This window comes from Carassius auratus, chromosome 43, assembly GCF_003368295.1.
Source record: "Carassius auratus strain Wakin chromosome 43, ASM336829v1, whole genome shotgun sequence".
Classification (NCBI taxonomy): Eukaryota; Metazoa; Chordata; class Actinopteri; order Cypriniformes; family Cyprinidae; genus Carassius; species Carassius auratus.
In genome coordinates this window covers 6348550-6365209 of record NC_039285.1, presented here as the reverse complement: position 1 = coordinate 6365209, position 16660 = coordinate 6348550, and the positions used below count along the sequence as shown (strand labels likewise).

At 35.3% G+C, this 16660-nt stretch overlaps 1 protein-coding gene across 1 annotated transcript in view; it reads left to right on the top strand.

The window, feature by feature from the left end:
- Positions 1-4925: 4925 nt before the first annotated feature.
- The window catches only part of cmip (c-Maf inducing protein), a 29252-nt gene continuing 17517 nt past the window's right edge, over positions 4926-16660 (top strand). The window contains exons 1-3 of the mRNA XM_026230753.1: positions 4926-5751; positions 15223-15348; positions 15435-15485. Coding sequence (XP_026086538.1) covers positions 5422-5751; positions 15223-15348; positions 15435-15485 — 507 coding nt within the window. The 5' untranslated portion in view covers positions 4926-5421. The remainder of the gene's footprint in view (positions 5752-15222; positions 15349-15434; positions 15486-16660) is intronic.

Genomic DNA, 16660 nt, shown 5'->3' with positions numbered 1-16660 from the left:
GGCATGGGATTAACAGGATTACTGAATATAAGAAGGATGGGGTAAACTGTGATGCTCACATGACAGGACTTACATTTAACCAGAGATCTTGTGACTTGGGACAGTGATGGGTAGCTAGTGCTGATCAGATGTATATATATATATATATATATATATATATATATATATATATATATATATATATATATGTATATATTTCAGTTTTCATTTTTAGTTTTAGGTTTATCAGTGCTTCAACTTATAAACATTTAAAAAAAACAATTATTTTTTTATTGAGATTTTCATTTCATTTTATTTAAATGAATAAAAAATATTGTAATAGTTTTAATTTCAATAATTATTTTGTGCTACAGCAATTGATAAAAATCATGAAAACTGAAGAGCATGTTCAAAAACTTTACTAAAAAAAATTTATTTTTATTTTTATTATTATTGTATTATTTCATTTTAATGAAATGAAAACAAAGCTTATTCTGGATCATATTTTTTGCATTATGACAGTATTCTCATGACAATTAAATCTCCCCCAATTCTTTATGTCCCATAAATACTTTAATACAAATATATATACACACACATACATATAGTTTTTATTTCTATATAAAAAAAAAATATATTTATTACTTAGGGCAATTAAAAGTATTTATATTGTGGTAGTATTTATACTACCTTTAATATTTGCTGATCAAATTTAAATAACTATTTTCATTATAAGGTTTTTTACTGTGTTACAACAAAATGAGATTTGCAATTGAGAACTTCGAGGATAGAAAACATAAAACAGCAGACGTAAATTGGGGAAAATGTGCTTCATTTTCATGAAAATAATGTCATAATTCAAAAGTCTTAATGGTCCTAAAATAGACTCCACATAAAGAAAAAATGACAGTTTTTAAATGAACCCACTATGCATCTTTGAGTTAAGTTACTTGCTTACAAGAGGGTTTCCTGTAAAGGCCCTATCATCAAAGAACCAAGCAACCACAGACAGCTGTTTCACTTTCAGCTTAAGTTTACAGCATGTGACTCTATTTGCAGTTTGTGATAAAGTGTAGCATATATGGTCCAAACAATAGACTGTTTATAATCCGTTGGTCAGACTAAGTAATGCAAGTATAATGGGAAAAGACCAGAGCATGAAAATAATTTTTCCCAGTTGGAGTGCATGCAAACTTCATTTGAATGTACTTTAAGTTATTTCAAACCCACCATGTTCACGCACAATGTAAACAAAAGACTTTCCATTTGATTTGATTTGTGAATGACTTTGTACAGCCTGATTCACTTCCTTGTCAAGGGACTGGTCAGGAGGCATGCAAATCATTCGACTGGGGAAGTCAAGTGATGTAGTTTGCTTTTCTTACTCACCATTTTGGTTGCATACACAGCACAACATTACCACGGTATTCCCAGCAGGGATGTGATGCCTTCATCCCAGGAACCAATGCGTGGAACAAGCCGTCAGCAAAAAGGCAGAAGAGTGTGTGAATGTTTAGATCTTTCCTCTGAGATTAATCAGACTGGTATCAGTCCTTGAGGCGGTGATCTCATTGTCTGTACTGACTCCACACCAAACACACTTCATACAGTATATCATCAGCAGAATTCACAGTGTAAGATACGTCAGTCCCATCCTCAAGTATGTCATCTGGAATGGTTGTGTAATAATTTAATACATTATAATGAGACACTGCATACGGCAAGGAAACTAAACACATCAGATAACTTTGTGGTACAAACAGATCATCTAAATATGAAAGTTACCATTAATTATTCACCTTCATGCCAAAACAAACCCACTTGACTGTTTTCTGTGAAAAGTGTATTTCTGAAGAATGGTCAGGTCGCTTATTTTCGAATATAATTCAAGTGTGATATTTTGTGGAAAAGAAGGACTAGGATATTCTTCAAAAATAAAGTCATACAGGTTTGGACAGATTGTATTATTGAAAATAATAAAAGTGTGAAATTTTACCATATGGAAAAGAAAGTCATACAGGTCGATAATATTATAGAACATGTATGAAATTTTATTATGTAAATGACTGACTTAAAGAATATGGAAAAGAGTGACTAGGATATTTATAAGAAAGAAGGACAAACAGACTTGGAGAAATTATATTATTGGATATAATAAATAATAAGTGTAAAATTTAATTATATGGAAAAGTGGAAGTATCATATCCTTAAGGAAAAAAAACGTATTTTTAAAAAAGACTGTTCGGCCCACTTAATTTCAAATATAAAGAAAGTGTGATATTTTCCTATATGGAAAAGATGAGTAGGATATTCTGAAGAATTATTACTGATTTTGATACATTTTCTTATTTGGAATTTTATTATATGGAAAAGAGTCTGTTTTAAAAAGACTGATTATATTATTGAAAATAAAAAAGTGTGAAATTAAATATTTGCAAAAGAGGTACTAGGATATTCTTAAAACAGAAAGTCATACAGATTTGGATTGACATGCCGGTGAATGATGAAATATTGTTCATTTTGCAAAATATTTCTTCAAGTAAAACAAATGAATTCCACTGGTGTAATAGTCAATGATAGAACGAAAGAGCAGATAAGAATCTCACTTCCTTTTAACTTGCTGATACAAAGAACCTTTCATAAGTCATTTAGCAGCTGAGCACTGGTGGATTTCAGTGAAGGATTTTGACACTTGGAAATCTGGAAGTGTATGAACAAACATTATCTCTGTTGGTTTTGGTCATCTGCTCTGCACCACCATGGCTCATTCTGATCAAATATGTTTTCAGTGATGCATTTGGAAAGATTACAAGCACAATAACATTGTTGTCAGAGGCGGGATAGTGTTCATTTTTGTGACTGAGGCTTTGTTTAGAGTGTGGGTGGCCCTGCTTGCATCGGCCTCCTAAGAAATCTTGTGCACTTCATGCGGAATGAGACCAAGTGGTCAGAAGAAGCATCCCAGTTGAATAAATATCTAACTCAAATGACCAAATGTGGGCCTATTTATTTTCAGACTTTGCTGTTTAAACCAAACAAAAGTTGGATGGAGCGCTGTGAACTGCAACATGAGGAGAGCTTCAAACTTAATTTTGCATACATTCATGAACATATAAATGCTTGTATGTTGGAGTCAAACTCAATTAATTATAGTTACGTAGTATCTGTTTAGTACAAAAAGTAAAAGTTCTGACCGTGTTTTTAGTCAGGTCAAGGCAAGTTATCACACGTTTTGTATGTATACAGTTTATACATATACAACAATGCTTTGAACTTTTTGTTTCCTTTTCTATTTATGCTGTTTTATTTCATATTAGACAGGACTGCTGAAAAGCCATTAAAAAACTAGTAACATACTAAATACTAAGCTGATGTTAAACATGGCTTTTTTTACCTTAGTATTTTATTTTCCAGTCAAATCAAATAAAAATCATGAATCAGGGTCAACACACAGCTGGTTCCCATTGTGACAACTTACCCCACTATAGAAGCAATTAGTCACAAAAGGCCAATGTGCATTTAGTAAGCAGTATTTTTTTCTTTGCAGTATTGGTGGAAATGTTCAATAGCTCTTTTGTAGAAAGTGATTTTGAATAATATTCACACTCTGAAAAATTTATGTAGGCCTATTTATAATACAAAAAAATACTTTTTATAATACTATTTATAATACTTTTAGGTGACATGGTTATATATTAGAAAAGCTTGTAAACCACAGGACAGATGGCTCATCTTTAGCAACAAAGAAGCCTTAGAATGAATGTTTACAGAAAAATGCCAGTATGACAACTCTGTATCCACTATGGCAAGCAATTTTAATATTAAACAAGTATTTTAAAAATGACTAGTAAGTATCCAATAGTGACTTGTATATTTTAATATTAGTATATTTAATATTTGTATTATTTATATCAGAAAATTCCCATAAAATTAAAGGTTTAAAAAAATCAAATTTGCTTGCCAGCACCAATAGTACAGTTTATTGTCTATGGAAGCTAAAATAATAATAATAATAATAATAATAATAATAATAATAATAATAATAATAATATAGGGTTATTTCAATTTGTCAGAACTTATAATTAAGACTTTACTTGCAATTATGATTTAAAAAAATTGTGAGATATATAAAGTACTTTCAATTCTAAGAAAAGTCCAAATTCTGAGATATTTTTATATAATTGTGCATTTTTTACCTGCACATACAATTGTCAATTTGTATTGTCATTCCTTAACTAATTATTTGTATTTTTTATTCTTTTAACATGTGTTTTTGTTCTGTCGCCATCATTCTGTTGCACTGCGGCGCTCCTGTCATGAAAACAAATTCCTTGTATGTGTAAACATACCTGGCAATAAAGCTCATTTATTCATTCTGATATAACCCCCCCCCGCCGCCCCCCCCCCTGTGTGTGTGCATTTCGGATGGGTTAAATGCAGAGCACAAATTCTGAGTATGGGTCACCATACTTGGCTGAATGTCACTTCACTTTCACTTTCATAAACTCACAATTATGATAAAAAAAGAAAAATCAAACGACAACAACAGAATTACGAGATGTAAACTCTGAATTGTTAGATAAATGTTGAAATTACTTATTACATATGTAATTACATTTTTGTCTTCTGTACTGAAAACTGACTTCAAAAATTGACACTACAGGTATAGTCAGTAGTAACAAAGGAATAAGAACTAACATAAATTAACTGAATAGATTTTAACCTCTATTTTAGTAGGCTATATAGTTGCTAGTCTGAAATTTAAAATGTATACCAATTGGACAACAACAAAAAAAAAGTATTTGCAATGTAAATTATCAACAAATGTTAAAACGGTTTGCCATATGCCTTCTTTCTTTTCACCATTTTGCTCGAGAGAAGGGAAGTGCGCGCTCCCTATCAAACAGAGACGCGCATCCGTTCGCCTCCCCATTGACGTCACTCCGGTATCACATGAACGAGTAAGGACCAATCCACACGCAGCCCTATCGAAGCTCTCGGTTCCTCCACCGAGATAGGGAGGAAAAAAGACAGAAAAGGGAACCATGATTCCGAGCATCTGAAGAACAAATAAAACTGAACACAGTGTGGATATTGTACCTTGTTATTGTTTCGTATTCGGAGCGGGAACACTGGAATAATATGCAGTGGAGAGAGGCGGAACGGAGACGGCAATGGCTCGAACATATTGAATAGCTCGCGACGCTCAAAGGAAAGACATTATACTTCATCGAACCTTCCTCATCTCGACGGGCTTATTTAATGGCTTCAATCCTCGCAGTCACCGACCCTTGTCTTTTGCGTAGCACCGTTGAGGTCGAATCACGGTGGATCGCGTGAGCATCTATATGCCAAACACCGGAACGAGCATTATTCGGCCTCGAAATCAAAAGACAGCCACCTGATCTGATTCAACGCCGTCGATTTTCGCTGAGGGGAATCATGGATTTTAACGGGAGCGGCGGTGGAAATGAGCTGCACAACAATCAGTTTTATCCGTCCGAAGAGAGTAAGCCTCTGCTGGGGGACATATCCACGCAGCAGCCGCCGCCGGAGGGGAATAATAATCACAAAGCGGGGCCCTGCAGCAAGAGGAGCCTTCTACACAGCAGCAGTGGCATGAGATACAAACTGCTCCAGGAGGGGGACATCCAGGTGTGCGTGGTCAAACACCCGCGGACCTTCCTTAGTAAGATTTTCACCTCCAAATATTTACGGAGGTGGGAGCCCCACCACCTCACCTTGACGGACAGCAGCCTGGTGTCTGCCACGGTAAGATCCGCTCTGCAGGGGTCGCTTTTACGTGTGGCTTTTGAATGGCCATATTTAAAATCGTGTCATATTGTGTTCAGTATTCAGAATGTATTCTGTTCAGTCTGTATATAGTTAAAGTAAGGAACGCAACAAACATTTCATTGGCAAGTTAGTCAAATACAGAGTTTTAGTACGCTTCAGTATCCTGCAACAGCACAAAACATTGAGTTTTGTGTAACAAGTAACATTACGGTCATATTAAAATCTTGATTAATTCTAATCGGTTTGATGGATTGTTTGCCGTTCCTAGATTTAGGAATGGTAGAACTCTTTTAAAAAGATGAATACGTTCTATTTTTCTAACATTTTTATTTAAGAATGACATTTATCCGGAAACAATATTACATTTACAAATAATTCTGGCTTACTGTCCACCAGCATCCTCAAAACAACTTGGTTTCTGAAATGTAAATCATTTAGGCAACATCTGACTCGAGAAAATGAAACACATCGTAGAAAATGTTTTGGCAATCATATTGAGCGGATGCATTTCGAAACAGGTCTGAAAACACACGGTGACGTCATAATAATAACTTAACAGCTTCCTCTACATTATTTCCCGTTTTCCGGGTTTATGTCTTTTGATTTGCCATTTGATGGGGTCATTCAAAAAATTTATTTTTCATAAAAAAATAAAAACAAGTCTTTACAGTTAAAGAATCTGCGTTGCACCACCTCAAGCTTAATCTCAAAATGTAATACATGCATACATACATATACAAACACACACTCAAATATATATATATATATATATATATATATATATATATATATATATATATATAGAATTAACAGTTAACTTAAAGCCACATAAGGTCACTTTAGTGCTATTTAGAAATAATTTAATATTGATATTTTTATCTATATAGATATCAAGTTTTTAATAATCTGTTGTTTACTGTACAAAATCATATAAAGAAATGAGAGATGACCTTAGGGAGTTGACGCAATGAAAAGATGATGAAATTTGTTTTTGAATTTCACATTATTTTAATATAAGGGAGTTCATAACATGGTTGAAGCATAACTTGCTGTCTTTAAAATTATTTAAATGAAGTAATGTCAACCAATATCTAAAAATATTTAGAGAGACTACATACAAAATTCTCTAATTTATTTCCATTTCGATCTAAATGTGCGTGTTTGCAAATGTTAAGGAGAAGGTGTTGGCTATAAAAACAAACAGGGAAAGCTGGTGTCAGCTATTCTTTTTTAAAGCCACTGTTTACATATGTTCCCGAGGTACAAAATAAAAGCACTCTGTTCACCCTGTTGCAAACATATATATCGTTTTAATAATGCATCATTAAATTGAGTTTTCATTTCTAAATACCTTGATCAGAGTCCAGTGTATTGGAGAATGAATCATAAATAAAAGTCATTTAAATGTTCACAGGGGGTAACAACCAGTAAAAATCCAGGAACCCACACCTCAAAATGCTGATACCTAGATACAGTGTCAGAATTGAATTATTGTTTGTTTACATCATTTTCCTCGCTGATGTTTATTCACATCCCTGTAGATTTTAAGCTGCGTCTGATGCTCAGATATTCAAAAACATCACTTGTGCATACATCTTAATTGCTGCTCAAGAGGCTTATCTATGGAAAAGTATGGTCATGGTCACAGTGGATTCACCCACCTGGGAGATTTCTGGGAATCCACTCAATGGCGGTTACTTTTAAAAAGCAAAAACATGAAACTGCACAGGAAGCCACCAGTTATTCATTGCCGTTTGGTTTGCATGTGAAGAGGACAGTCATATTTTACCCTCTGCCTGTTTCGGCTGAGTAAATCCCATCTCTGATGTGCCAATGGAGTCTTGTAGAGTGTCTCCGTTCAGGACATCCTCACAGGATGCCATCATCAAATGGCTGATTAAATTAAAGGTTTAAATTTTACAGCTGTATTTCATCATTCTGATATGATCGAATTAGCCGTTGACTTCTTCCTCAAATGAATGCTTCAGAATGAATTAGATTGCTTGTTTAACAACGGTCTGCTTGTCGGATGAAGCTCAGCCGCTGACACTGAGAGGCCCTCGGGATTTCGGAGGCTAGCTGAGATTAACCCAAGCCAAACACAGAGCGTATGTTTATGTGTGTAGCTATATGCAGTCGTTTTGCAGAGGTTTATGTCGTTCAAAAGTGTTTACAAATTAAAACAAATAAAAAAGGTTAGGGTAGTTTTAGTACTTTGACAGTCCTGTCATTCCCTATTGGCTTTCTTCTACAGTTAGCAAGGTCTCTGATAGATGTTTAGTTAGTGACCCATGCTCAGTTGACCATAGCTAATGGAGGTAGTTGTCTGTGGCTAATGGTCTCTTTTGGCCTGTTTGTGATTCTACTGTGCATCGAACCATTGTGCTTCAGAAAGGGGTCAGTATATCAACAGAAAGGCCTTATTGTTGATTTGAAGCATATAAATAGTTCGATTTGGATGCTTTGGTTTCCTCACCTGGTGTTTTTCCCAGCACAAACCCTGCAAGGGTGTCATTTGGGTTGAAATGACATTATCTCGCTCACATGTTCTTAAACTATTTGACCTCGTTTGCTTTGTGGATGTAGCTCATGACGCATGTCTGATGATAAATGCCTTCTTTTTTCCTGAAGATTCCAGCTTTTTTCCCCCACAATTTTCTCAAGAACTTGTGTTCTGAGTAAAGACAAAACATTTGGCATTTTGATAGCGCGTTTTCGATAAGCGTAGTCAGCTCTCTGGAAAATGATCTCACTAGAAGATATGAAAGATGTGACTCACCCTCGTCTCTAAGCTCTCAGAGTCTAAATCATATTTGCATAACACCAAGCCATTATAAATGCTTCCTGTCACTCTTTCGTTAAAAAGACATCAGAAGCCCTGCCTCTAAAGGCACATTTATGCCGATGCCCTCAAGCGCACCATTTTGTTTGTGATGCAGACTATAGTTTCTTTTCACGTCAGGTCCTGGTAATTAGATGAAGTACCAGATGAGACAACAGCCCATATAGATCATAACATGTCCTCCGTATAAACACAGCACAGAAAGGTGAGAGCTGCACGACTGTTTTTAGGTGGTGTGTTTTGCTATTTTGTGATTGGGTTAGGTGCTGAACACCTGGGTACAAATGAAATGATATTCCGGTTGTGAGCTTGAGGACATGTTAACAAACGCAGCTCTGTACTGTACTCTTCACATCTGAAGAGTCATCGCATTTTGAGCAATGCTGATGACTAGAGCTGAATAAGTCTGGTTGTGACGTGTTCAGCTAAATATGACCAGGTCAGGGGCAAAAAAAAACAGGAACAAACCATTTTAACGGTACTGTTGGGCTTTCTGCTGTAAACAAACAGTGCTACAGTCATGACTAGGCACATAAACTATTTTGGCTCCTTGAGATCCCTTCGGCTACCATCCAAATAAGCTCTGTAATTGAGATGTAGGAGCTGGCTTTGTTTTTGTTGCACAGAAAAGCCATTAGGAGGACATTTTCAAACACTGGCAAGGTTTCAGATTAATTGTTTTGCATGTACTGGGTTGCTTGTGTCTTGATATTGAAGCAATTTTTCATTATTGGTGCTGTGAACTGATGGAACTGTGGAACTGGTTGACATTTCTTAAAGATGAATTAGAACCTAATGTAAAATGTTAGGAATGCATATTCAGGTGGAACACAGTGCAGCCATATTGATTCAATATTTCACGGATTTTTATTTGAGAGGGCCAGATGTAATGTATAGCGCTCTGTCCACATGATCTGCTTTGGAATGAGGTTTCCAGAATTTTTGACTCTTGTTTTTTTTAGGTAATAGTGAATACTTGATGAACCACTTTGATAAAGTTTGCTTCATCTGCAATATCATTCATAAGTTTGGGTTTTGTAAGATTTGAATATTTTCAGCTCACATTTTTGGATTTTTTTTTTTAGGCCAAATACCAAAAATGCCATTTATGGCTGATAATTGAGCAGCCAAAATTTGCATTAGTAATAAATAGTTATTAAAAAGCTTTTTTGGTTTCAGCTTCGACCAAGTGCATCCAGAAGTTTTGGTTTTGGCCCAGGATTTTCATTTTGGTGCATTCCTAATTATTAAAAAGTTTTGCTGCTTAAAATGTTTGAAAAATTATTATTCATAATATATTTTGTAAGTGATTGAACGTGACCTTGCCAAAAAAAAAATATAAATTTCTTATAAACAAACATATATATATATATATATATATATATATATATATATATATATATATATATATATATATATATATATATATATATGTGCGTGTATGTATAAATCCTAGGGCATAAAATATTTTTTTTTAAATACTTTTTACTTTTTTTTTTTTTTTTTTTACATGTTTTAAAATGGAGATTTCACTCCGACACCATTGCGTATATAGGTGCATATCCATAACTCATGTTGCATGTATTTAAAATGACAGCTGTACCATATGATATCAGTTGCTCCGATTATGTGTGAGCTTTTTAATCTGCTCGGCTGCTGGCTGTTGAGGTTTTGAAACGGAACTGACGTTGCCACATCCGTAATGAACACACTCGCCGACAAATTTCCTTTTGTCACATAAGCCATCTTAGATCATCAAATTTGTGGTTAGGCTGACGCATGAATGGATGACAGTAGCTTGAAATTCAGCTTATTCAGCCCTCTAAGCGAAAAACTAGTTCTGTCCCTAGATAGCCGTATGGCTGAATTACAAGCATATGACGAATAGCCACATCATCTGAAGGTTGCTAGTTCCAGCGTCAGTATACTTAAACAGTTGTAGAACAGATATTACACTTAAGGTTTATTTTGGCTTTGTTAAACTTTGCATGCAATAGTCATTTGCATCATATTGGGAATTTTTTTGGACTAGATTTCACAAGAAATATGTTTGTTTTTAACTGCATGCAAGCGCAACATATGCAGACTACGTATCTGGATGCAAATTTGCATTGGATTTGCATGACTATCTGCTGTTCATGTAATATGAACAGATATATGGCATTAATTAAAGCCAGCTGTCTTTGGAAATTTAGTGGTGTATAGGGCCCATAGGCATGCAGTCATACCTGTCTGTACAGTAACTGAGTTTCTCTATTGCTTTTGGCTTTTTATCATGTTTGGTGTTAATGCACAGAAACTAGATCATCAAGTAAGCAAAAACTCTAGTTTACATTTGGCTCTATTGGTTGGAGACTTTTTTTTTTTTTTTCTGCTGGCTTGCATTGGCTTCCTCCTCCTGGCCTGCCATGGATTGCTGTTAATATATCATGTGTGAGGAGTTTAACTGGAAGAAGCCATGTTTACTTTGGTAGAAAGCACATTGTTACAGTTTTTACATGCCCGTGCAGTAAATCCTTGCTCCATTTATACACAGTTTGCATGGGCTTTTACGCAAAAGCATGTGAAATGTCAAGATTTTATGACTTGGACATTGCCCATCCATGTTTATTATTTGTAATTATTGCATTATTTGTAACAGAATGATGTATCAGTTAGGTTATGATTTCTCCCATTATGGTGATCAGATCATTACTGTTAAGAAGTTTGGGATGAGTAAGAAAATAAAAAAAACACCTTTATTCGGCAAGGATGATCAAATTGATAGAAAGTGTCACAAAAGACTTTGATACAAAAGATTTCTTATTTAAATAAACATTGCTCATCAAAGAATGCTGAAAAAAAATATCCAGCATAACTGTTTTCAACATTGATGATGATGATGATAAGAAATGGTTATTGAGCACCAAATTAGCACATTTCTTGAAGGCTCATGCGGCACTGAAATAATGGCTGCTGAAAATTCAGCTTTGGCATCATAGAAATAAATTACATTTAAAAATATATTATAAAGGAAAAGAGTTATTTTAAATTGTAATAATATTTTACAGGATTACAGTTTCTGTTTTTGCTCATATAAATGCATCCTTGGTAAGAATAAAAGACTTCTTTCAAAATCTTCCTGACCTCAAATCTTCAAATGGTTGTGTTTTTACAAAATATAAAAAGTATAAAATTTTAATTTCTGCAGAATTTATCATTTGCTAGGATCAAAATAATAGCAATTTATTAATAAAAATTAAAAAATAATAATGTAAAACAGACAGTTCTGGTCCAGCATGCTGAAATCCATAATGCAGACGGTGCATTGTGCCTAGCAACACATTTTGCAGCAATTGTAGTCATAACAAAGCATGGCATCTCATGTGTTGCTTGAATATACATTAGTGGTCAACCCTTATAGGTTTTTAACTGTCTGAAATTGATCTCAGTAACTAGAGAGAGAATGGACTTATGTCTAAAATAAATGCAATTATAGGCTAATGAAGTTTAATAGAAGACATAGAGATTAAATGTTTTAAAATTATATTAAATATTGACTTTAAAAATGCTTCATTTATATTCAGTAATTTTTGAAAACAGAAATTTTACATTATACATTGACAACAGTTCTGGTCAATTGTTGACCATGTGTTAAAAGGGAGAATTTACTACAGCATTTTTAATCGGCCATTAAGAACAGCTATTGGCTGATACGAGCATCTCACATGGCCCAATATTGATTTAGCTGTCTGTCCCTAGTATACATACATGTCTTATATTTGCCACTCTTTATACGTTGCAATGAGAAGCTAAGAAATCTGTGCATTTACTGGGATTCCTAACAGTTTAGTAGGTAGCTCTCCGTGATCAGTTTGTCAGTTCTAGAGATGCCACCTGAACACACTGATGTTTTTCTCTGATCGTTTTCCATCTGGATCTCCCTGGTAACAAAAAACACACAAAAAAAAACACATATGTCTCTATTTCATCTCTTTGTTTCCATGGCAACATAACAATGGTGAGAGGAGAGCTATTCAACTCCTCCTTAAGGAAGAATTGCACCATGAAAAACAGGCTGAATGAGATGAAGGAAGAAAAAAACGGAGGACTTCTTGGAAAAGAGAAGTGGAAAGGAGGACATATAGTGAGAGAGATAGATGAAATGACAGCGAGTGACACAAAGATAAGCAGATGTGCAAGCTTCACATGTCACTCTGGGTTTCTGACACATCAGGCCCCTTGTTTTGCTTCACATGCAGCACGTGTCTCAAAGTACACAAGCTTGCTAGCAGACTCGTGCTTGATTACTTGAAAATGAGACTTGATTTGAAAGATACTGATCACACGGACTCTTTAAAAGAAAGACAAATCAGCCATCTCGAATCTGCAACAGAGGGGGCAGGACCTCCGTTGCAGAACAGCCTGTTGGTCTTTCACCTAAGAATGGGGGATGTAAATAAAAGACAGGCCTGTTTTATTCAGTTATACGGGGACGAGCTGAGTGTTTGTTTGAGCGAGCGTGAGAGACGCAAAGAGAATGAGTCAAAGCAAGGAACAGCTTGTTTGCTCTGCTGAACTGGGTGGCTGACACAAATACAGGAACTGTGGTTTGGTTTGAGTCTAGAAGGAGAGCAGCACAAATAAAGCAATAGCCTGTTTGTGCAAAGAAGTAGAGGGAGGGCGGAGCTAATAAAGGAAGAGCCTGATGCGGGCTGCAGAGGAGGGAGGGCAGCTAATAAAGGAACAGCCACAGTGTGCTAATGTAGAGGGAAGAAGATCAGGGAACAGCCTGTTGACATTTTAGGTCATGTGACCACCAGCACTTCAGTCAAGAGTGGAACTGCTAGTTCACTTGCTGGTCCGGATGAAATGTTGATTTTTTTTTTTTTGTGGTGTGGTTCACTTTCACACTGACCTTTTTGTAAGTGAATCAGAAATTATAAACAAAACCACACGTGTGCTAAGGCCATCCGTTCATTGGACCGAAATTATCAAGTGTACCAGAGTTCATTTTAAACTAGTCTGAGACCACCTCTACAGCTGGGTCGCATCCGAGTGTGATTGCTGTATTCATACCTGCCCAAAAGATTTGAACCAAGGGGGGAAACGAGCTTGAAAACACCCTTAATTACAACTATGATAACGACACTGAATCACTTTCAGAACTATGATCCTCTGGACTTCAAATTATTTATTCATAAACCATTTTCCACAATCTTTGACCACTGACGTCACCTTATGAAAGATGACGCCACATCATATGAAATTTATTCATAGTATCATGCTAACTGGTGGAAAAACCTACCAATACATCCATCTCTAAACAGCTAAATGCCAAGTTTAAACAAGTTCAGCGTTATACTTTCCTGTGTTATACTTTCTGCGTCCGCAAGTCCGATAGTGACCGCTATGGTATGCGGGATGTAAAAATCATCTTTGGAGAGCGTGTGTGGACTGTGGAGCGTTTTTATTTTTTCAAGTGTGTTTTGTGTAAAAATAAGTGTAAAATCTTTTTTTTTTATCATCAATTATAATAAAAATAAAAGAAGTATAATAGAAAATGGATAGTTCTGGTCCTGTCATGCTTAAATCCATAATGTAGGCTGTATGTTGTGTCCAGCAACCATTGCACCTTCAACCTTGTTTGCTACTGAGAAAGAGAGAGAGAGAGAGAGCAAGCGCGAGCCCTGGCCGCACACTTACCTTCACCGTCTTCAAACAACACGAGCGCTGTCTTGGTCTCTCTCCCTCGCGCATATTAATCAAAATCAATTGACACGATGGTGTCGAACAACAACAACAAAAAACTATTTGGTGATTAAATGTTTTCTGTGATGTCAAATCTTGTGCGATATCCTAAACTGCAGAGATAATTACACAATCAATCGTACATGTCTGATTCGCGAACTAATGATTCCTTTGAAGCAATTCAATTGAATGAATAGTTTAAACAACTGAACTGTCCAACACTGAACTCACGAGACGTCTGAATTGGTGTATTAAAAAAAAGTCTGTAACACTTTACAATAATGTTCTATTTATTAAACTATTTAACTACATTATTTAACATTTACTGTTACTAAACTGCACTTCTACAACATTGTTAATTTCAACATTTAGACTATAGCCTTCATTGTTGAAATCAAAAGTTGTACAGTATTTGTTAACATAGTTAATGCACTGTGAAGTAACATTACCAAACAATGAACAGCTGTGTTTTTATAAACTAAGATCAACGAAGATGAATAAATATAGTAACAAAAGTATTGCTCATGGTAAGTTCATGTTAGTTAATATGTTAACAATTCAAACCATATCCTAACGTTACAAGCAAATAATTTACTCTAATTTAAATAATACTCTGATGTTTAAATTGTTTAAAATGAGAATGTACGTGTGCTCACCCCATTTTTGTTTGTAAGAAAAAATTAGATTAGATTTCATATCGCAATATATATCGCAGAAAAACAAAATATCGCAATGTCATTTTTTCCCAATACCTTCCATGACGCTGCAGAGCTTTTGTTAAGGTTGTCAGTGCAGTATGTGACGCTCATCCTGACACGTGTGAATGCCCATACTGTTTTTTGCAAATATGAACGTGTTTCTTATTGTCTCTGTAGCCTACAGGATACATGGAGGCCCCTCTGTCTTACAGCACTATCGAGGACCTACAGTTGCTGTCCTGGGACAACGCCCCCAAATACTGTGTCCAGCTAAGCATCCCTGGAGGGACAGTCCTCCTGCAGGTACTTCCAGCTCCCTCACGGTTTCACAACACTCATGTTGAGAGAACACTTTGACTCATTTTGCAAATGTTTGTGTGCACTCGCAGGCTGCTAACAGCTATCTGCGGGACCAGTGGTTTCACTCTTTGCAGTGGAAGGTAAGGTCACACATTTAGGAAGGCTAGACTTGCAAAAAGCATCGGTGCAGTGACATTTTGCATGGTTTTAGTGAGAGTATCATTTTATAAGTGTACGTATGTGGCTGGTTCTTCAACTACAGGCACTTTGGTATTCCAAGAGTTGATTTCTATTAATACAAAAAAAAATGTATGTGACATTCACATTTAAACTTTGTAGGATGGAAAATTCAAACAGTCTTAAATCACTTAATTGTTATTGTGTGAAATGTTTTATACCATTTTCTTCACTACCTCAGTTGTGGCATCATTACTTAGATTAATTTTGAATCAGTAAAGTTATATATAAAGTTAATTCTTAGTTGCCAAAAAGAGAGCAATGTCCCTGAGGATCATGCTTGCTTTGAAATATGAGTCGTGATGTGTGGAGGAAACAATAAATAACACTTGCAAGTAGAGTTTTAGATTTTTTGTGCGTCATATCCAGTCAAGTTATAATATTGTCAAATTGGTCTTAGCAAGACAAAGAAGCCACCGTCATTATTTCCACATTGAAACAATTTTGAAAGAAAGAATGGAAAAGTTATAAACCATTAGAGTATTATTGTGAGGAATTATTACTCTAATAATTTTTTACACAATTTGTAACTTCACATGTGACATAATTTCCATTATAAACCAATGGATATGTCTAAAAAGTTAATACTTGGCTGCCAAAGACACAGCTGTGTCAGTGAAGAGCGTGTGTGTGTGTGTATAGAGGAAACGGTAAATATCATTTCTGAGCATCAGTTTTTGTGCATCAAGTTTCCAGTCAGTAAGTTTCCGTATTTTGAGATGCAGTGGAAATGTTTATGACGTTTAAAAAAAAATAAAAAAAAATTATATATCAACTGGTAGTAGACAGATTTAACTAGTGAGGGCATGAAAAGAGTTTTTTGTTTTAAGAAAAGTGCCTGTGGTTGAAAAAATACCCATGCATGAGTGCAATAAAATGGAACAAAAAAAGAACTTTAAACCAAAATCACCAAGCCTTGTCACCACTGCTCTTCTCTGGGTAAGTTCGCTGAGGTAACTCACACCGTAATGTAGTTCAAAAGCTGTTATCAGATATGACCACTGCTGCATTATGGTTGTAAAATATGTGCCGGTTTCATAACTGCTGCTTGCATCGGTTAAAGGTGTGTGCATTCTGG